This window comes from Gigantopelta aegis, chromosome 4 (genome assembly GCF_016097555.1).
Source record: "Gigantopelta aegis isolate Gae_Host chromosome 4, Gae_host_genome, whole genome shotgun sequence".
Classification (NCBI taxonomy): domain Eukaryota; kingdom Metazoa; phylum Mollusca; class Gastropoda; order Neomphalida; family Peltospiridae; genus Gigantopelta; species Gigantopelta aegis.
In genome coordinates, this window is record NC_054702.1 from 58,018,045 (window position 1) to 58,042,226 (window position 24,182).

Here is a 24,182-nt window from a genome sequence, read left to right on the forward strand (position 1 = left end):
ACGAATGAATGGATACGTAATGACACCACAGCACAAAATTATATTACCAGCTATATATATATATATATATATATATATATATATATATATATATATATATATATATATATGTTATTACACAGAGTATCGTCAATAATATATATTAGGAATAAAAATTGTATTATGCGAGTCTCTGGCTAGTATAATATATTATTTTTATTCCTAATATATGATATTGACGATACTGGAACACACGAGAGTAATAATCTCTTTATCATATAATATCAAGCTTAATACAACGTGTTTTTGTTAACTGTGCACGCAACTTTAATTGCAGTCCGCCATTACTAGATATTCAAATGACGTAAGAATATGTGGGGCGATGTCTTTTTGAATGGCAATGACGTCAAACTCGAATGGCGTCGTTTTGGATATCCTTACATCAAAATAAACTAGTACATAACGTGTTTTTTTTGGTTTTTTCTGAACGCTGGACAGCTTTCAGTGTACAATTGCTATTGAAATCTTTTTATTTGACGACTGAATGCATACGTCAATTATGGAGTGTCACCTTAGTACGTTCTATATATATATATATATATATATATATATATATATATACTTAAAAGAGTCATGTGGAAACAGACATAAATAGATTATCTGGAGTACTATATTACTTGATTCTAGTAAAGCAATTGATAACTGTTAATGTTTGGCATTATGGTATTGTTTTGCAATATATATACCCAGACAGGATCACTAATAACATATCTGAAGTAGTATTAATACATATTTTACTTATAAGTGACATAGAACAGTTGATTTATAAGACTATATCTTGATATGTCTTATGTTGGCTAAACTGTGTCTGGTACAGTATTTTGCAATGTATTTCATATTGCACGAAACGCTAAAGCATGTAAAACAAGACACGCATCATTTTCTGACAGACAACTGCTATTAACATAAACACGTAAGCATTGCTCTACAAAGATTACTTCATAGCACGGGTGGCAACATGTTTGTTCCAATGGGTCCAATAGACAAAGCAAATTAATAACAAGGACACGACAGCAGCTATTGCTACCGTTCACTACACACCACACAAACCTGTTGCGATATATTCCTTGTCAGAAAGTTCATAACATATTACCTCTTCAATCATTATTAGAAAGTTCATTAAAACGTATGACCTCTTCAATAAGGTAATTCAAAATGTCGTAGATAAACACGTACTGCATCTGTTAATATATAAAACATAATTATTTACTAGTAATACAATCGTAATATTACATATCTTTAGTGCCTGTTATATCACTTGAGCTGTTATGCACGTTTTGTAAACAGTATAATTAACTTAAAATGAATGACATTCGATAGAATGAAAAACCTACACCATTATCTCTAAATAACAGGGTTTTGTTTACAATGTTTACAAACACCTATGCCATTGTAATAATAATTGCATAATACCAGAAAAATACCATCTTGGAGAAGATAAATGTTTGTCGAAAATTAAGAGGGCTTAAATTAAGAGGTTGACAAAAATTAGACAATAATAAAGACAAAATATGCAACTTGGGAAAGTATCGTTCCATGACAACCTTAGTCACAAGCAAAATATATTTCAATATCAGACGAGTGGCAGTTATTAATTCGACTTTCAGTTGAGGAGGTGCAATGCACACATGCATTCTAGTTACCTCGGTTTCATAGTTAAGGGAAGAGAAGAGGTGAATGCTTCCGATGTCTATCAATATAACTGTTCGTGTCGGGTTTTTTTAACAGATTGCCCTGAGTTTGTCGCCATTGTTAAGACATTGTCGACTAGCAGAGACATTTTAATACTATAATTACATGTTAAATGTATTTTTCGGTATAACATATATCAGTGACTTTATATTAAGTGTGTTTCTGATCGTCAAACTTCATTGTATTTCCTAATATATACGAAATTATTGGGAGTCCAAATCCAGTTTGGGCTACTTACAAACTGTAGCCAGAAGGACGATCAGAAACAAATTGAATGTACAGGCACTGATATTCTAAACAAACATTTGTTTTTAGTATGTAATTGTAGTCGGTATAACATGTTATAAGTCAGAAACATCATACAAATGGCAGCAAATTCAGGACAGTCCCTTTGTGGATTCATAACGTTAGCTTCATGTTTGCTTCATGTGTAATTTAACTTTAATTAGCTAATCGCCTTGACGAAGCGAGTACCAGCACATTACAATTTACATATTATCGAGTTATTTAATTATGTAAACATTATATTTGATATCGATTAATTTGAATGTTTTTTTTAAATTATCTACTCGGCAATACTGTTTATCTTGCACTCGTGAATTGATGTTGTCCTTCCCTCGCCAAAGGCTCACGAAGAACAACATCAATTCACGAGTGCAAGATAAACGTTATTGCCGAGTAGCGAGTTGGGTATTCTATAAGTATTATCAACATTTACTTTATTTAAATATGATTAACTAAATCTAAATGTAATTTATCTAAATCATATTAAATTATTTGATGAATGTTAACATTCTCGTTAGTTTCTATAGACAATAGCAACATAACCGCGTTAGAAGCGCATCCATGATTAGCAAAATTAAATACCGAGCATCCTGGATTGTACTGACAGTAAATCTTTCCTTTAACATGGTTGAAATCAAAGCTATATTTTCCTAATCTAATGACAGATGCGTTAAGCACAGTCTAGTATCGTTGTCATATTATACATTACAGGGGCTGGCTTACCTCGGTCTGAATGATGTTTGGTCGTTCAATACACATTTTCAGCACGTACCCATACACATTAAGCTCTTGGTCCCGTGCATGGTCAAGGAGCCAATGGAAGAAGTAGTCGAGTGCAATGAACACCCCAGTCCGGCCACGCCCAGATCTGTAAATCACAACCATAATGAAAAATACAACTTTGTCTCTAATCCACCAATTCCATCACTGCATGTATTAAATCATTAAATAATTAAATACAATATACTGATCCGTAATAAGTCACCAGGGCCAATTCTCTGCAAAATAATGGCCGATCCCATGGATCTCTATCGAGTGCCTTGTCTATAGGAGGACAACCACTCCAGAGGAGATCCTTTACTGGAGATTTCCATCCCTCTGGTACAACCACAAAGACTACCACTCACAGACTAGTTTGCTAAATCAAAACCAGCATCGCACAGAGCTCATTGAAAATAATTACAGTTGTGATAAAATGCACTCATGAATCGCTGTCATAACAGTGAGGATATCAGGTGTATTGTCATCAGAAACTGATTTAATATCTTCCGATCAAGCCTTAATTTAGGAATGAAAAAATAGGAGAAGTGAATATTTATCGGAAAATTTCGTAACGTTTCCCCAGTTTCATCCTGCTATTACTGAATGATATAATATCATCAATACAGCGGAAAGTGAAGATAAACGTTTTTGTCCACATTCCTTTGTTTTGTTTTAACCAGATTAAACAGAAAGAAGGAAAGAAAGAAAGAAATGTTTTATTTAACGACGCACTCAACACATTTTAATTACGGTTATATGGCGTCAGACATATGGTTAAGGACCACACAGATTTTGAGAGGAAACCCGCTGTCGCCACTACATGGGCTACTCTTTCCGATTAGCAGCAAGGGATAATTTTATTTGCGCTTCCCACAGGCAGGATAACACAAACCATGGCCTTTGTTGAACCAGTTATGGATCACTGGTCGGTGCAAGTGGTTTACACTTACCCATTGAGCTTTGCGGAGCACTCACTCAGGGTTTGGAGTCGGTATCTGGATTAAAAATCCCATGCCTCGACTGGGATCCGAACCCAGTACCTACCAGCCTGTAGACCGATGGCCTAACCACGACGCCACCGAGGCCGGTAGATTAAAGAGAAAGTCTGATTCATATGCAGAGAAAAACAAATCGCTGAGTAATGGAGCCATATGGTGCATCTGGGGATTCCTATGTCCTGTTATTTGTTGCTAATGACTAAATCCAGCATATCACATTGATAGGGTTAGGATTAGCTGAGGGAACGTAAAGCTGGAGAAACATAGAGCTGAGGGAACATAGACATAATCCCTGTTCGTTCCTCGTTCTTTGTAAGAAATGCCCCACTGATTAAAGAATGGAGGTTTTTTTTCTTAGGTTGTCATGGGGGATTGTTGTGTATAATGTTGAAAAACGAAACGTTTTAATACTAGGTGAACATTGATCTGGATTTAGAGTGAATGATTATAAATCTTTGACATTCTTGGGAATCCACGTGCGATTAATACCATTAGTCTACAAGACGTTCTAACAATACATAGAAAGCACAATTTAATCACAACCATATCAGGACTTCATTATCCACTTGCGATCAGCCATTAAATTGATCATCTGACTACAACTGCGTTATAGTTAAAAATTTATTTAGCAACATATGAACCTTTATTTTTTATGGCGGTGGGTGGGTTATTGTTTCCATACAACAAACATTCTAAACCCCTCGGATTTAATGAAGGGGTGATTTTATCCTGGATTCCAGCAATATAAGACGTAATCGTATCGAAAAACAAAAACTCCAGCACTGTAAATCACAATCATATATAAGAACAGAAACCTATAGAGTTATTTGTCACACATTTAGATGTTCTTTGTCAGTTCCTCTACTGGAGAAAAATGATATAATATGAATGCGTTTCTAATGTATTAGCTGTGTAATGTATACCAGTTGGGAGAACGGACGGGTGTCACATGGTCAATCTTACAGATTAGCATATTGTCTTCATAAATACTTTATAAATACTTAGGGTGGGACTTAGCCTGGTGGTAAAGCGCTTGCTGGTCTAAGATCCTCTCCAAGACTGTATGTCAGAATTGACGAATGTTTGACATCCAATAGCCGATGATTAATAAATCAATGTGCTCTAGTGGTGTCGTTTGACAAACTTTAACTTTATAAATACTTCCCCAGAAGCGCACACCTTTTGACAATGTTGAAATGGGAAAACCTTAGTATCCATCCTCAAAGGATCTGTGTGGTCCTGAACCATATGTCCGACGACATATAACCGTAAATCAAATGTGTTGTTGTGCGTCGTTAAATAAAACATTTCTTTCCTTCCTTCCATCCTCAAAGGGGATCGATCCTAATGCCTATATCTTAGGCCAGTAGTCTACTTCAGTGAATCACAGGTCCTTGAACTGGCTGCAGTGAAATATATTGGTTCTTGTATTTGTTTAGGTCGGAACATTTAGATATCGATTGTAGTTCTAGGTCTGGTAAGTTCAGGTAAACTGTTGCTAACCTGCAGTGCACAACGATGGGACCACTGTAAAATATGTTCCACTCGCGGACTGTCCGAATAAAACTGACGATGTTTTTGAAAGACACGTTGGTGCAAGTGTCGTCCCATCCTGACATAACGTATTGCCGAACAGATCTCTCTTCATCGCCCTGATAAAAAAGAAAAGAAATACGGATTAAAATGATCATGACCCAGGTTATGCTAAATAGCCACCTTGTATGAAATTGTTAGCATGTAGAATACATTTAGGGATATTCCAAACAAATAACAAGGACAAATAACAAATTGAGGATAGAGAAATAAATATTTGAAACAAGGACATTTATTTAATATGTAATTTTAGGCTTTGTTAGTAGGACACGTTATAATCATAGCAAAGTCAGGAGAGTTTGTTCAACTCAAATTAAATAAAAACGTACATTGAACAATGGACAGTAAACTGACTAATACACAAAGTCAGGAGAGTTTGTTCGTACATTGAACAATGGACAGTGCCAACTGACCAATACACAAAGTCAGGAGAGTTTGTTCAACTTAAATTAAATAAAAACGTACATTGAACAATGGACAGTGCCAACTGACCAATACACAAAGTCAGGAGAGTTTGTTCAACTCAAATTGAATAAAAACGTACATTGAACAATGGACAGTGCCAACTGACCAATACACAAAGTCAGGAGAGTTTGTTCAACTTAAATTGAATAAAAACGTACATTGAACAATGGACAGTGCCAACTGACCAATACACAAAGTCAGGAGAGTTTGTTCAACTTAAATTGAATAAAAACGTACATTGAACAATGGACAGTGCCAACTGACCAATACACAAAGTCAGGAGAGTTTGTTCAACTTAAATTGAATAAAAACGTACATTGAACAATGGACAGTGCCAACTGACCAATACACAAAGTCAGGAGAGTTTGTTCAACTTAAATTGAATAAAAACGTACATTGAACAATGGACAGTGCCAACTGACCAATACACAAAGTCAGGAGAGTTTGTTCAACTTAAATTGAATAAAAACGTACATTGAACAATGGACAGTGCCAACTGACCAATACACAAAGTCAGGAGAGTTTGTTCAACTTAAATTGAATAAAAACGTACATTGAACAATGGACAGTGCCAACTGACCAATACACAAAGTCAGGAGAGTTTGTTCAACTTAAATTGAATAAAAACGTACATTGAACAATGGACAGTGCCAACTGACCAATACACAAAGTCAGGAGAGTTTGTTCAACTTAAATTAAATAAAAACGTACATTGAAAATGGACAGTGCCATTGACCAATACACAAAGTCAGGAGAGTTTGTTCAACTCAGTGGACAGTGCCAACTGACCAATACACAAAGTCAGGAGAGTTTGTTCAACTCAAATTAAATAAAAACGTACATTAAACAATGGACAGTGCCAACTGACCAATACACAAAGTCAAGAGAGCTTGTTCAACTTAAATAAAAACATACATTGAACAATGGACAGTGCTAACTGACCAATACACATGTCTCATATCAATTACCAGTGTGATTCTGAATATTCGGGTGAGTAAATTCAATGTGTTGCAATGCTCATATACCATCTTAACAGTTACGGCCCCATATCCAACTGCCTCTTGTATGTTTTGTGGCCAGTATGTATTCACGTTGAACTGCAACGAAACAGTATTGATAAATGTTTTTAAAAATGGATATCACTGAGATATATATATATATATATATATATATATATATATATATATTATATATATATATATATATATATATATATATTTTCTGGAGCATCCTTCATATGTGTCCCTGATGTGGGACAAGGCTATTCCACCCGAGGGTACATAATTTGTTGTCAGGGACGAGTCCCTGACATCATATTATGTACCCGAGGGTGGAATAGCCCTGTCCCACATGGATACCTAATGGAGGATTATTTTTCTCCCATCCAGTAGATGAAAAATAAGCATTTGGGGAAAACTGTGAAAAACCTAAAAAATAAATTGAAAATATTATACCCAAAAATGGTTTATACTAAAAGTATAAACCGAAAATGAAAGTATAATTTCATTATGACAGCAGGTTTCCTTGTTTTTATAAAATATAAACAGTATTTCTTGCGTTATTTTGCCGTTTACGTGACGTCACCGAATGTTAATATCAGCTCAAACAATATAAGTCACGTGGTCATGCAAAACCGATTTATCCCGCATGGGCTGACGTCATGGAATACGCCTGTCTTGCATGACTAGGGATGGAGAAATATATATATACAACAACATATATATATATATATATATATATATATATATATATATATATATATATATCAGTGGCGAATCCATTAAATCCATTTAGGGAGGCCCCAATGATATAAGGCGGAATGCCAATGGAACTTTGGTGGAGGTTTGGAGAGGATCGTAAAACAAAATGAAAATTAACATATTATAAAATTATAACTGTCGTAAAATGTCGATATATATCGCATTGTCTTCTGACCATTTCATTTTCAACGAAATCCGCCAACATCACAATCACTTCGCATTTACGTTTCCAAATCATCCTCCAAAAGTCTACAAACGTTTCCTCCATTGGGTCTTGGGTGGCAATGTATCTTCGATCTTTATAACCCTGAAAAATCACCACAGGATGTTGAAGTGTGATTTTAATAAACTGACACAGAGAATTACGTATTATAGAAGGACTGACTGGGAAAGTTATTAGAAGAAAGAGATGTATCATATGTTTTATGGTGAGCCTCTGCTGTGGTCGAAGCTTTAAATTCATGCTGACTACTGGTATGTATGTATGTATGTATGTATGTATGTATGTATGTATGTATGCATGTATGCATGCATGCATGCATGGATGTATGGATGTATGTATGTATGTATGTATGTGTGTATGTATGTATGTATGTATGTGTGTGTATGTATGTATGTATGTATGTATGTGTGTATCAGCATTAGTGTATGAAAAATACTCCTTTTAAAACGTTACTGTGAAGATATTACAGATGTACTCTTTAAAAGAATAAAACTAAGAAATTGGAACTCACTGGAATGAAGTAATAAATATTCATATTGTTCGAGGGGTCATCAGGTACTGGCTCTAACTTCTCCCGGCTGTTGGCATCTGAAATAGCAACACCGCCATTTCTCATGAACAACCACAGCAGATAATAAGCAAAACAAATTACCCCCTCCACACAACCCCCCTCCCAAAACCACAAAAAAAAAAAACCCGAGACGAAAATAAGCGGTTACGGTCACGGATTATCAAATGCCCTACGTGTTGGTGTAGTAAGTTTGAATTTGGTTAATTGTTAACATTTTATGTTTCTAAATAATCATACAGGAATACAAAACAATCGAGACACACATTTGCAACAAACGTTAAGTGTGAAAAATTGTTATTTTCTCCTGAATTGTCTAATTTATATTTTACTAATTTTACTATATTTTACAAACAAGTCCATATCTATAGCAGGCTATGGTCCTATTTTCACCTCAGATCTGAACGTTTACTTATTACTGATTATTAACATGTTCGCGTTTAAAATCCACATACAACAACACGTTTGTTTAACACTGGTTAGTCGGGATTCTGTTCTCCGGGTGACATTAATACAGATATAAATGGATATGTTCAGGTCGAACGATCGCGGTCCCTCGCTAGACTGGTTTTACTGCTTAACGTTATATAAATGGAATTTGATAGAAGACGGTGGTAACATTGAATATTTTTTTCCACGAGAACCCGGCTTCCTAACATGTACTACATGAGACTATAATACTACCCGGTAAAACATCTAATTTGTCGCAGGTAAAGTATAGCCGATATTTTCTCCGTTAAAGATATAGACCCTATTGTTCACCATGTGAACATGGACATTAAGCTTAGTTAACTTACAAACGTGCAACACATCTGGGTCGGTAGGCACGAGGAGCAGATAAAACCAATCTAATTAAAATTAGCTCCACTATTACATGTGGATCTAACACCAGCCAGTTGGAGCTCATGTCCACCAATCAAAACCTTACTTGCAGAATCCTGCCAGTGATTTAAAAATAATTTGAAAACATTCCGAATTATCCTGAGGGTATACGATATGTTTCATGTGAATTACGAATGCCTTATTTAGACCAGTAGAACTAATTTTAATCGGATTGCTAACAACACTGCGTAGTCCCCAACGTCCAGGTAACATTTCGTCTGTAAATAATAATTTAAATATTGACCAATCACACTTCGCCTTTTATAACGTTATTTGGGAGCATACAAATTCTAAAAATATCGGGCGAGTCTATTTTAGTGGCCGCAGTACAGCGAACCATACCAATACGTACGGGGTGGGTTATCAGTATTCAATTTTACATTAAAAATTATTTATTTATGTATAAAAAACCCCAACTAAATCAGTCTTCAGTTTTACATTACAAATTATTTATTTTATAAAATAAGACATGTTTTAAGGCATTCGTAATTCACACGAAACATGTCGTATATACCCTCAGGATAATTCGGAATGTTTTCAAATTATTTTTAAATCACTGGCAGGATTCTGCAAGTAAGGTTTTGATTGGTGGACATGAGCTCCAACTGGCTGGTGTTAGATCCACATGTAATAGTGGAGCTAATTTTAATTAGATTGAGATAAAACTAAGTGCGGATTGCTATTTGGATTCAAATTCATTAACATTTTGGTATGCATAAATATAATTCCAATTCACTCTGCATATAACGCAAAATTTGATTGGCTAATCAAATCCATTTGCGGCAGTATAACGAGCATGTACCTGTCGGAAATGTGGGGGATTCCCCAAGATTCTATTTGCATATTTATACGCTACTTCTCTTTGTTTTGTTGGACGTAATTACTTTTAAAATACAAACGTTGAATCTTTTTCTAAAACAAAATAGGTTCTCCTCTAAATTTTATGACGTAAATGCTGTTTATAAACGTTTGTCTGACGTCATGTGTGTGACGCTGACAGGAATGTGGAAGTAACTAACGGCAAGTATGCTGAATTTTGAATCTTCGTTATTGAGCACCAGTGTTGTCGTGATGAGTATAAGTGAAATCGGTAATAATGGTTGGTATACTTGTTAATAAAACAATAAAATATTAAAACGATATTAGGAGCAGCAATTGTACAATTGTATTACATGTAAAAACCTATTTTGTATTTAATATTATAAGTATTTTATAAGGCGGATGACTTCAAACAAGATTTTTTTTTAAATATATAAATACATTTATTTATTTATTAAAAACCCCCAAAACAAAACCCCCTTGTGTATACATACATACATACATACATAAAACATATATATATATATATATATATATATATATATATATATACGTACGTATGTATGAGAGAGAGAGAGAGAGAGAGAGAGAGAGAGAGAGAGAGAGAAACTCTCTCTCTCTCTCTCTCTCTCTCTCTCTCTCTCTCTCTCTCTGTATATATATATATATATATATATATATATTTAATCAGTGGATTTAAATTTGTACTAGATAAAATAAACTAGAATGATATTATTTATGATTGCAAGAAACAAACTATTTACTTCAGTTGAAAAATATGTTACAATCAGAATATAGACTTGAAACAATAGTGAAAATATCTAATCGCAGATTTAAGTGTCGTGCCAAATGTGTTATGGGTGTCAAACGTTTGTTTTGTGATTCAACTAACAGTACCAGACGAGTAATCACCAGGAAAATACGATCAGCTCGTATCCTTGTTGATGAAGTATATACATTGTGCAACAGAGAATGCTTGGAAAAATGCTTAACTCTGAATTATGCGTTTAAAGTATGAAAACTGGTTCATCGATTCTGTAAAGAAATGTATATGCGATCCATGTTCGATGAGGAGAAAACTCGCTGGCAGGTGGATACGTCTTGTTTGTGCAGATCCAGTTTTCTTAGTTACTCCAGGATTTGTTCTGTATCAATACCAGTGCAACGACTATTTAGATATTAATATTAACACTGTAGAGTGGATGGAAATTCTAAAAAAACAAAAACAAGTACTGAAATTCCTGCAGTTGGAAGATCGACTTGTAAAATTAACATGTGTGCATGTATAAGTTTACATTATAGAATACATTAATTCAGTTTTGTCATCGCATCCAAAGTGAAAACAAAGGTTCTTAACACAACTGAAAACAACAAACTTGAAACGTACTACAGCAAATTCAGAGGACCTAGGGCATTCTACGTGCCGAAGAAATTTCATAGAGCTTTGAAAAATCATGACTTACAAACATACAAGTTAGGTACAGTAACACAATGGTTGAATGACGAAGATGCATACAGTTTACACAAGCCAATGAGCCGCTCATTCTAGCGTCTCCGTGTTCGAGTTAACAAAAAGGATGTGATATTTGATGGACGTTAGTCGACATTCAAAAGTTAACAATGGAGTTAGGTACATGCTTATAGCAACTGACATCCTATCAAGATATTTGTGGGCCATGATACTAGTTAACAAAATACCGGAGACGGTATTAGAAGGCTTGAAAACTGTTTTAAAAGATGGACGAATACCTAAGAATGGTCGGGTGGACAAAGGTACAGGGTTTGCTGGCATATTCAAGCAGTTTCTGTCAAAAGAAACCATTAAACTGATTGCAACGCAGAATGAAAAAATCAAAAGTAACTTTGCTGAGAGAGTAATCCGCACCCTTCACATGATTGTTTCAAGATATACCACTTATAACAATACTCAAATATACATACACATTTTAGCAGATCTAGTTCACAGTTACAATATGACTCTGGGTCAGTGAGCTCCAGCTGATGTAAAGAAAAAGTAAAGTAAAGTTTATTTTATTTAACGACGCCACTAGAGCACATTGATTTTTTATCTTATCATCGGCTATTGGACGTCAAACATATTTTTTTAGAGGAAACCCGCTGTCGCCACATAGGCTACTCTTTTACGACAGGCAGCAAGGGATCTTTTATTTGCGCTTCCCACAGGCAGGATAGCACAAACCATGGGCTTTGTTGAATCAGTTATGGATCACTGGTCGGTGCAAGTGGTTTACACCTACCCACTAAGCCTTGCGGAGCACTCACTCAGGGTTTGGAATCGGTATCTGGATTAAAAATCCCATGCCTCGACTGGGATCCGAACCCAGTACCGACCAGCCTGTAGACCGATGGCCTAACCACGACGCCACCGAGGCCGGTAATGATGTAAAGAACACGAATGGGATTAAAGTGTGGAGTCATGTGTACGTCAAACCTATGTTAAAAAAACTTCAAATGAACAAACCTTTAGGAAATTTGTTATTTGTTAACTAGAATGAGCTATTTCAATAAATCATTCACTAAGAAGCAGGACTTGCGATGGACGGAGGAACTGTTTAAAATACATTCTAGAACATGTCGCTAAGGTATTGCAGTTTATAGACTGCGTTATTTTCACGATGAGGTGCTGAACATTTAAGAAAGTTAATACAAATCAAGAAAATGACTAAAAGTGTATTACACATGTATTTGGTTCGATAGGTTGGCCACCTAGTTTTGATTCATTCTTAGAATAAAGTGAACTGAAATCTTTGTGAATCATCGAGAAGTACGTTATATTGAATAGTACAGATTCTAAATCAGTGTTTTCTGACAACAACCCCTATCATTTCCGAATAAAGTTAAACAAGAGGCTAACGTTTGAATATGTTTGGATTGTGTCTCTTGTGGATTTGAATTTTGAAGAAATTGATATTCATAGTATGAACGATTTGCAAATAGACGTGTTGTGTAATTTGTGTGACACCAGTCTAGTAGCTGATGGTTTTGCACTGCTACTAAGACATGTTGATTTACGAGACGGTCCCCGATATGAGTTTAATACAATGTTGAACATCCGTGGTGTAGTGAAGGAGAGTGCCTATGTCAAGATACATATACAAGATGCATTGGACACCCCAGGCTCATTTATCAAAGAGCCGATGAGTATGACACTACTATTACGACAGTATCCATTTCAAGAGCAATTTATTATGGATTGTAAACTTTACGTTCCTGATCTGAACAAAGCAAAGAATGTTGTACATTCGAATAATAAAATAAACAAGTAGGCTCTGGAGTTGGCAATTATAAGAACACGTGCTTTTCGTACATGATTTCGATGACATATAAACAGTGACATCGACAACAATAACAAAGTTAAAGTAAAGTAGAAGTAACGTCATCAACACAAGACGTGGTGGATATGGCCGAAGCTGAACAGGAATGTTATAGAGCTATACAACGTAAATCTGGTGATCGAATCGTCAAAGTGAAAAAAGTCAGTCGAATGACACAACATAAAAAAACGTGCTCCTGTATCGAAATGCAAATCACCAGTTGGTGAAAAAGATATATTTGTATAAACAAGAAGCAGTATATTGTTACTTACAGACAAAGATTTTGTGGATGGTTTACACAGTGCATTGGACCTGTTTTCTATGCCCACGTACCAAACAAGCATGTTTCAACATTGCAAAGTCAACGTCATACCTGTCAGTCAAATTAACGATTCATCACCAGTAGAATTCCAAATTGGAAACAGCGGAAGCGACTACGTTGATTTGAAATGAAGTCATTTGCATGTCAAGCTGAAGATCAGTCAGGCTGATGGAACGATCCTGGATAAAAATGAACACGTGGCTCCAGTAGTAAATTTATTCATGCAAGCTCTGCGGTCGCAAGTCGCTGTATATTTACAAGGTCAACTGGTGAGTTGAGGAAACAATCACTATCCATATAAAGCAATTATCCAAACCTTATTGAATAATCGAGCAGAGGCTAAACAATCTCAACTTCAATCTTAGTTGTTCTACAAGGACATTGGAGATGTGCAAGTAGACATCAAAAGCATCGGTCCTATTATTGGAATCAATTCAGGATTAACTGACCGAGGAGCATTGATTGCAGGCAGTAAAACAATTACCATGGAAGGTCCCCTGTGCGAAGATATATTTAATATGGGGAGATATCTAGTAAATGGAGTGAATATGACTATTAAGGTATTTTGGAGCTCCATTCCCTTTTGTCTAATGTCCGCCAAATTTAGTCAGGAGTACAATATCGAGCTGCAAGATATCTACGTCAAGTTATGTTAGCTCAAAATGATCAAAACACTCATTCTAACACACAACGTTTTAAAAGTTCAATGTTTTGTATCCCCTCGCTAAAACTGAAGTTAAAATAACCAGTATAACCTCTTCACAACAGAGCTACATGTGAGAGCGTGTATCAGTCACAATGCCCAAACAGACTAGTTGTTGGGTTGTGGATGGAGATGTGTGAGTGGATCATATACAAAGAACCTGTTTAACTTCCAGAGTTCATTTGTGAAGACTTTGAGGTTGTATCTGAATGGTGTCAGTGTACCCGGCCAACCCGTCAAAGCAGACGACATAACCGCCTGCGTGAATTTGTTTGAGGACATGAGCAGATTAGTCCAGGAGACTGGAAACTACATTGATAGAACTGAATTTGTTCTGGGAAATGGATTGTTTGTGTTTATTCTTCAACTCGTTTTTTTTAAACTCTGATTATTTAAACTTGCTCAAGAGTTGTAATTTACGGTTAGAAGTACAATTTAAATCGGTACTGACACACACACACACACACACACACACACACACAGAGAGAGAGAGAGAGAGAGAGAGAGAGAGAGAGAGAGAGAGAGAGAGAGAGAGAGAGGAGAGAGAGAGAGAGAGAGAGAGAGAGAGATGTATAGTTTTCAAATAAAATGTGCTGTAGACTGTGACCCAATCTTCATTTACATAGTGTAGGTGTTTACTTGAGCGACACACTATGATGCTTGAAACGAGGGAGCCCCTGGGGGTTTATCATCAACACAGACCTATCACACCTACTGGGTATGCATTGGGTTGCGTGTTATTTTGTAAATAAGAGAGCAGAGGTTTTCAATAGTTTTGGCAAACCGCCTGAATATTATAATATAAAGTTTGTTACATTTCTTAAAAAAGCATTGTACATCTTATGTTTAGAATAGGAAATCCATTCAAAGTTTTATGGAGATATTTGTATCCAATTTTATATGTAGATCCTTCAGATAAATATAGCTGTTTGGTAGTAATGTTAACATGAATAAACGTTATCTAAATTCGGGCTCTTGAGAGAGAGAGAGAGAGAGAGAGAGAGAGAGAGAGAGAGAGAGAGAGAGAGAGAGAGAGAGAGAGAGAGAGAGAGAGAGAGAGAGAGAAGAGAGAGAGAGAGAGAGAGAGAGAGAGAGAGAGAGAGAGAGAGAGAGAGAGAGAGAGATACTGGAGTTGTGATTACAGTTCATACGACTAATGACGGGTTGAAATCTATTCTTACCTAATTTACAGTCCAATTCTGCACACAATTGTGAAGTGGGATCTTTAGCAGTTGAAAACAGATCCTATTACACGCAAAAAACCCAGTAAACAAATGAAAAAGACAGATAATATATATTATAAAATACGTGATAATAATTATCATTATTATAGGAAATCTGATTGTGTGTGTGTGTGTGTGTGTGTGTGTGTGTGTGTATGTGTGTGTGTGTGTGTGTGTGTCACAATTCTGGAGGAGCTGACTCGACCCCCTATAAACTTCAGTCAGCACATCGCCACAGTCTGGACTCTGTCACCACCCCAACTAAAATGCCTGCACATGCAAAATTCCTGCACTTGCGCTTGCGTATATATAGCTGTTAGGCAGTGATTTTAATATGAATAAACGTTATCTAGATTTGGTATTTTTTGTTATATTAGGGCAATAATCAGCCTGCCACCTCCATCCCCCAAACTGGAGTCCGTATGCATATAACGCCAAGAAATAAACAATTTCAATTAACTATATATATGATAAGGATGAACACTATTCTATATTTTGAAAAACCTAATATGATCACGGTCCCATGGCCCTTTTTCAAATAATGACACTTAACTGCCAGGGACTAGGGTATCCGGAAAAATGAAAAGACGTATTAAATTATATAAAATGCAAGAATGTTAATATTTATTGTTTGCAAGATACACATGTTCGATGGAATTATAGCTGTATATCCAAACCCAGTGGGGGTACAAATGCCTTTTCAACTCATATTCCACAAACGCTAGAGGAATAGCTATTTTGTTTAATAATAACTTCGAATATAGCATACATAAAACTAAATCAGATGGCTCAGGAAATATCTTTATTTTAAATATTACAATAGATGGAGAAAGAATAACATTAGTAAATTTATATGGTCCGAATTCAGACAATCCCGATTTCTTTCAGTTACTATTGGATTGCATTGTAGATTTTGACTATGATAAATATATTATATGTGGTGATTTTAATTTAGTATTAAATCAACATTTAGATACAAAATATTATTTACATGCTAATCACCCAAAAGCTGAACAAAACATCATTGAAAATATGGAACTGTTTGATTTAAAATACCTATTTAGACAAAATATTTATGGCAAAAAAAAAAAAACCCCACCCACCGCTCAAACAAGCTAGACTAGATTTTTTTCTTATAGCAAATAATTTAATGCTTGCTGTAAAGAAAGTAATAATCGAGAATAGTTATCGTTCAGATCACACCAGAGTAGTTTTAATTTTAAAATTTAATCAAATACAAAAAGGGTACTGGACTGTGGAAGTTTAACAATTCACTTCTAACAGATAAAGATTATGTTAAAACAATAAAAGAATTAATAGAACATATCAAACATCAATATACCTGTATATAATAATTTAAATTTAAAATCGATTTCAATAGAAGAAATACAATTTATAACAAATGACCAGCTGTTTTTGGAAACATTACTGATGGAAATAAGGGGCAAGACAATAGCCTTTTCCTCGTTCCAAAATACCCCCAAATGGATTAGAAAAACTACTTTGTGCTGAAATTAAAACATTAGAAGAAAGTGAAAATATTGACGTAGAAGCAATTGAAAAAAGAAATATGAACTAACAGAACTAAGAAAAGAAAAATTGAAGGGTAGCTATATAAGATCAAGTTCTTTTGTAACTTAGAATCTAGAAATTACTTTAGTAAATTCATATTAACTATAAGATTTTCCTCAAACAATACAACATTTATTTTTCGATTGCGTTAGGTACACACTTTATGGGAAGCAGTAACAGATTGGATATTTATTCGAACAGGAACTATAATTCATTTTAATAAAATTATTATGTTTGGTTTGGTAAATAATAATAAAAGCGATTTTATAAACTGGTTAATAATTAATATGAAATATTATATATACAGTATGAAAAAACAAAAGAAATGTTTAAGTATTAACGCTGTGCATGACATAATGCAACATAAATTTGAAATGGAAAGGTATATTCTTTAAAAAACCCTTGTAAATACGATGTATTTAATAATGAATGGGCAGCGTGTCAAACACTATTTTAGTGAGACTTAAAGATAATCTAGACATCGAAACAGCTTGTTTGAAAACAAAATTCGGACTACATTTTAGAACAAATATAATACTTTCAATTTCATCTCTTCCATATATATTTCTGGTAGATGTGGGTACATGTGTGAATTTATGTACCTGTCTAATATATATGTGTATGCATTTATGTATGTGGGTATCTCTATGAATATACTGTCATATATGTGCAATTATGCACGAAATTACTCTGTTCCTTCTTTCGTTCCTTATTTGTTTTGTTTTTTGTTTTTTTCTTCTCTATCTTTCTTTTCAGTTTAAGTCAGTGCCCTAGTGGAATTTAAAGAATATTTCTTCATACCAGATATGTCTATGTAATTACCTGTATATGTTGCTAGTAATATATATGCTATGTATTTCAGTGATTTAGGGCCCCAACACTAACACTACGTATTCTTCTGGGACAATTAAATATATATATATATCTATATGATCACGGTTAGACAAGTAAAATATAAAACAAAATACGTTAATAATAGGAACTCACGATCCATTCTTTGTTAAATAATAGGTTGGAATTCCTGTGCAGCTCAGCAACATAGACCTTAAATTCACTTGGTTTTATCGGTCTGTAACAAACAAATTTTAATGAACCATGATAGTAATAGAGAATTCTCATCAGTTAGGAAGAATATTTGAATGACAAGACTGTTATTTAACACGATATTTCTCTCTCTCTCTGTGTGTGTATATATATATATATATATATATATATATATATATATATATATATATATATATGTATGTATGTATGTATGTATGTATGTGTGTGTGTGTGTGTGTGTGTGTGTGTGTGTGTGTGTGTGTGTGTGTGTGAGAGAGAGAGAGAGAGAGAGAGAGAGAGAGAGAGAGAGAGAGAGAGAGAGAGAGAGAGAGAGAGAGAGAGAGAGAGAGACAGAGAGAGACAGAGATGCACAGATAGACACTAATAAACAGAGAGAGATATAGGGAAGAAGAAGAAGAAGACACAGACAGACAGACAAATAGACACGAATAAACATGGAGGGAGATAGGGAGGAAGAAGAGGATACAGACAGAGACAGAAAGAGAAGAGACAGGCAGGGTCTGGAGTAATAGTTTCTGGCACGAGTCGTTTTGTTTAGGTTTTTGTAGATGGTTTTTCTGACACGAGTCTCAAGAAAATCAATCGTTGGGGTAGGTGTTTGAATTTAGCTTATTTTTTGTTCTATACACAATTAATTACAATGATTTATAGATATGCCATTACACATAATACAGAGTTTCTGGTATGTGTAAATTCCAGTGACCAATCCAGAAAAAAAGCCAAACGGAATTATATTTTATTAAGAAATTATGTTGTCTATATGTTTTATTTTCCAAAACAAGTAGCTTATATAGTGCAAACATTTACAGGCTTCATATTAAACTGATTTATAGGTATGTCCATTCCACATATTATAGGGGTGCAGTTTGTTAAACATCTCAGAGACGATACCGAATGAGAGAGGGTTCTCTTTGAGGGGAAAGGGTGGTGCTTCTCACCGCTTACTACATTCTTTAGTGTCGTTTAATTAATCATTTCTGAATTTTAATTATGAATTTCTTGTATGACTAAATTCAATTAGTGAAGAAATTGTTTTTCAATTGCTTTTATTCACAATAAATTGGATTTTTTGTTTTATAAGTCCAGCAGCAAACCAAATATTTTTGCATCTTCTTACAAGGTGTCCATGCATATATGTGAGTAAAAATTTGTATATAATATTTTAGTATGCTTAACCTTAAAAGAAGTAGCTAAAACATGTTTAAACATTCAGATAACCTAATTATGTAATGTCCTATTTAGGTTGTAAACACTTTCTGGCAATATACTACTTTTCAAATAGTCGCGGTGTCTCTTTTTCTTTTTCTTTCAGTCCTTTATAACAGCAGCATATTTCTCTGAGAATCCCTATTCTCACTGGAGGATTCACGGTGCACCCCATTATTTTGGGGAGATAATTGAGTCATTCAACAGATGGAGGAATCAATAAAGGCACTTCATCATTTATGGTGAACTGGCTTAAACGAGAAATAGCCCAATAGACCCACCGACGGGGATCGATCATGGGCCGATCGCATATCAGGCCAGCGATTTACTATTGGGCTATGCCCCGCTCCTGAGGCTTGAGAGAAGTCAATAAACTACAAAGGTTAAGTGAAAAATAATATGTCATCCCGTATTAGAGTCATCAGAGAGCCAATACATTTCAAAACGTGAATACAAGCAGTCAGCCTTAACTGGAGCTTTATGGAGGGTTTGACAGCTATAATTGCACATACAGGTTTGGTAGCTGCTATCTGTCCGGATTCGAGGGTCAAACCTGTAAATAATGCAGAATATTTGAGTAAAACAATTATTATCTCATACCCGATTGCGGAATTTTGCTTTCATCAGAAGTGCACACATTTTAAAAATGTTTGATCGCAACCTACCTACCTGTCCGGATTGGGAAAATCATCAACCACGGAAGATAGGTCAGGATCCAGGATGTAGAGGTCTCCATCGCACGTGTATGCTACATAACGTAAATGTTCCTCAGCTGGATCAATGCGGGTAAAACATTCGGATGACTTAGCTGCAAAACAGAATTTATTCCCGAATGACGAAGATTTCACTCGATTACTCTTAAAGGGACATTCCTGAGTTTGCTGCAATTTTTGAGATGTTATCGACTAACAGAGACTTTTTAACGATTGTAATTACATATCAAATATATTTTTCTGCATAAAATATTAGTGGCTGTATATTAAACGTGTTTCTGATCGTTCTAATATTTGTACTAGGTTAAATTTAATTTTATTTCCTAAATTATATTTTTTAGTACGTACGAAATTATTTGAAGACAAAATCCAGTTTGGGCTTCTTCTAAATATTAAGACGATCAAAAACACATTGAATATACAGACACTGAACAAGAAAATATATTTAATATGTAACTTTAATCTCAGTATAACACGCAGAAAATACGTAGAAAATTACAAAATATTTTGGTATTTTTCTAAAGCTAAAATGATGTGGTAGATAGAACTACTTACAATCAAGAAAGCACCACTGCCCTGAAAGAGGCGAAAAAAAACCCGGTTCACTGTTCTCAACATTACCATCCTGTATAAACAAAGACAGATATATCAGTGATTTTAAAGCGAAGGAAAATAATTTTCTTACACACTGGACTGAATTAGGCAGCTTTTGCAGGCACAGCAGAGCAGGGGAACTGGGCGAGGGGGACTCTACTCACCCCAATAATTTTGAATAAAAAATATTATTGGTAGTAAATCTTAAGGCAGAGATGAATTTTACCAGAGATGAGATTGCATTTCAGGACATTTAGTTTTTAAACGTTTATGGGGGAGCACCTCCCGAACACCCCTAGAAACTTTGCTTTGCGCCCTCGATCTCAATCAGCTCCTCACCAATGTCTATTTGTTTCCGCAATGCTTGTTTTGTATGGTGCTAGATTTATGCACCCTTTTCATTGGTCAGTTGGACTCGTCGTTTAGGTGGTAGACAGTCGTTGTTGCCTGTTGATTACGTCATTTTCTAAGCAACGGTAGTACCGGACGTCACGTAATATACAACACTACATGCATTCCTTTTAGTAATATATACTCTTCAAAAAAAAGTAGGGGAACTCTAATAAGAATTTACAATTGCCAAAATTTTAAGGTATATTAGCTGTAGAGAATGGTTATATGATAATAGTGAATTAATTGGGCAAACATTACAGAAGGTTTTATGACCACCAAAGATATTGAAGGACGATTGGGATCAGAAGTGAAATTTGAAAGTTGACGTTTTTTATGAGTAAATCGCAAATTAAAAAAATAAAAATGACTAAAAACAAAACAATAACAATTGTATGATCAACAGAATGAAAAAGATTGGCAGAAATAATGTTCCACAGTGATTAATGGACCTTCCTGTAAATTGTCAAAATCGAGAATGACACCCCACGCACGTGTACGGGTCAAGTGCGTGATGTATGTGCAAATTATGGAATATCTATCTATCTATATAATATATATATATATATATATATATATATATATATATATATATATATATATATATATATATCAGCTGTGAGCAGGGTAATGACGTTACGGTACAAACATAAAAATAGTGAATTCATAATAATTATTCTAAAATTATAAGTATGATTGAACTAGGAAATCTTTCTGGCACTCGTCCTTTTGCAGACGGTTTTTCTGAAACGAAAGCTCGCACCAAGAATTGATTTTCTTCAGACTTGTGTTAGAAGAACTATCTACAAAAGGACTTGTACCAGAAACTTATTCTAGACGATTTCTAAATACACCTGACGTCATAACTCATGCGCTAGAACGATTGACGTCATGTTTTTTTTTCAGAATTTTGTTGAATTACTTATTCCCCAAGTTGTCATTTCACGTTGGATCATTGTTTGAAAAAAGATTTAAACAAATTCATATTTTTAACTTTATATTTATGGTTACTTTTTTACATTTTTATGTCGTTTAATTAACCAATGACAATACAGAACACACTCGCCATCAGTTTACAATGCATTTTATTTTTGTACCCTGATGTCATGATCCTCACAGGTGATATATAATACGTCACTATAAGGAATGCATGCAGTGTTGCATATTACGTGACATCTGGTACTATCTTTGCAGGCCTTAACAAAGTTTGTTTAGAAAATGACCTAATCAACATATATCAACGGCCATCTACCCCCTAAACGACGAGGTCAGTTGATCAAAGAAAAGGACTCATTAACGCATTATAGGAGACGTGTGTTTTCTAGAACAGCTTTCTGGCACAATTCTACTGGTTGATTAAACTAGAATAAACAAACCGTAGTTTACAAAAAGTAATGTTTGTTACTGTAATTATATGGGCAAGAAAAAGAACCAATCACGGTTATGAGATTAATTCTAGCAATATTTATGGCCCTTTTAGCTGTACATCATTTACTAACTATACATAAATTATATTATTACATAATGAGAATATATCTGTATTCTTATTGATCGAAAACCAGTCACATGCCCGTCCGTAAATAATGATAATGCCCTCAGTCAGTCCCACCGGTCCGATCAAAATTGATATTGCCCTGGGAGATCTAACCAATGAAACAAAGAAGATAAAAAATATATCCAATTAATGAGTAGAAAAAAGAAAAAGAAAAAAGAAAATTACAACAATCAATATTTTTACCTATAACATTTATATTTTGTTCTCTAAATGGTGGGAAATCGCGTTTGAGGCCATTCATATTTTTTGAGAGCACCCAATTAAATGACACTTCTCCCAAATAGTTTGACCCTCCACTTCCAATTAATATCCAACATCCCGCATACAAGATGAATAAATAACACTGAATGTGCAAATAATGTGTTCACTTACCTGAGCCATCCCATCGATCTTCCGTCGCATTTGCTTGAGGGTGGTGTTTTCTTCCACGTCCATGTATCCAAGCAAGACAGCTGACAACAAATACAGCTTTCGTAACACATCATTTCAAGTAAAATATATACATCAAGTGATTTAACCCAGTGTTATCAACTAGTTTGACTTGAGGTAAATTACTTTTATACCTATTATTACGTGACTTAATTAACTAAATTGGTTACAACTGGTAGAAAACTTTCCTTTAAACTGGCAGTATGCATTTGTTTAATTTTTGTGGTATCCATTCTGAAATGTACCATCCTAATTTTGCATACCAAGCACACGCGCGCGCGCGCGCACACACACACACACACACACACACACACACACACACCCCACTATGTGTCTATTAGTGCAGAATAAATAGTAAAAACCGAATACAGAAAGAATATTTCACTAGTTTTGTTTATCAATGTTACAATACATGTAATTTTGGTGTTTTACTAAGATATTTGCTACAAACGTAACACTAATCAAATGGTGTATTGTGACATTAATAAACATGTACTGGTTGTGTGCGTGTTTGGACAAAAGAACACTCAGGCATTATATCGTCAAGCACAATTGTAAAACAAATTACTACAAATTACTTACATCGTGTTTGGATTTCGTCTTTTTTGTTGAATAGTAACTTCCAGTCAGACGTGCCTATGTGATAAATTTGTACACGTTCTATATTTGGATTTGGCAGAAAGAAGCTGCTTTTGCTTATACTGAAAAGAAAAACCACACACCATCGGGACTATACATGGAAATAATTCAACCTACGACCAGACCAAATAACGTAAATAAACTAAATGTAAAATAACTGTGTGTATCCCTTATTACAAATAATACGCTCAGCCCATGTTGACGGTCCATATATTCTATTTAAGTGTTGACTGCTTGCAATATCCAAGTGCCACCATAGTTCTGGAGCAAAACCTCAAATTCAGGCAAAAACGATAGAGATATTCGAGCAAAATGAGCTGGACTGAAATTTGTAACCCTATTTTTCTATC

General features: G+C 34.8%; 1 protein-coding gene across 5 annotated transcripts in view; it reads right to left on the bottom strand.

Annotated features, from left to right (window-relative positions):
* The window catches only part of LOC121370822 (diacylglycerol kinase zeta-like), a 59,535-nt gene that overhangs the window by 850 nt on the left and 34,503 nt on the right, over positions 1-24,182 (bottom strand). For 2 of the 5 annotated variants that reach the window (XM_041496309.1, XM_041496306.1), the window contains 12 exons: positions 23,776-23,894; positions 23,137-23,216; positions 20,781-20,850; positions 20,182-20,320; positions 18,229-18,310; positions 15,628-15,691; positions 8,329-8,405; positions 7,770-7,901; positions 6,803-6,931; positions 5,280-5,428; positions 2,740-2,884; positions 1,133-1,220 (listed from right to left, as the gene is read on the bottom strand). In XM_041496309.1, the coding sequence (XP_041352243.1) occupies positions 1,137-1,220; positions 2,740-2,884; positions 5,280-5,428; positions 6,803-6,931; positions 7,770-7,901; positions 8,329-8,405; positions 15,628-15,691; positions 18,229-18,310; positions 20,182-20,320; positions 20,781-20,850; positions 23,137-23,216; positions 23,776-23,894 (1,270 nt within the window). In that variant the 3' untranslated portion in view covers positions 1,133-1,136. Of the gene's footprint in view, positions 1-1,089; positions 1,221-2,739; positions 2,885-5,279; positions 5,429-6,802; positions 6,932-7,769; positions 7,902-8,328; positions 8,406-15,627; positions 15,692-18,228; positions 18,311-20,181; positions 20,321-20,780; positions 20,851-23,136; positions 23,217-23,775; positions 23,895-24,182 lie in introns of all 5 variants that reach the window. The other 3 variants (XM_041496308.1, XM_041496307.1, XM_041496310.1) reach the window with 3 other exon arrangements.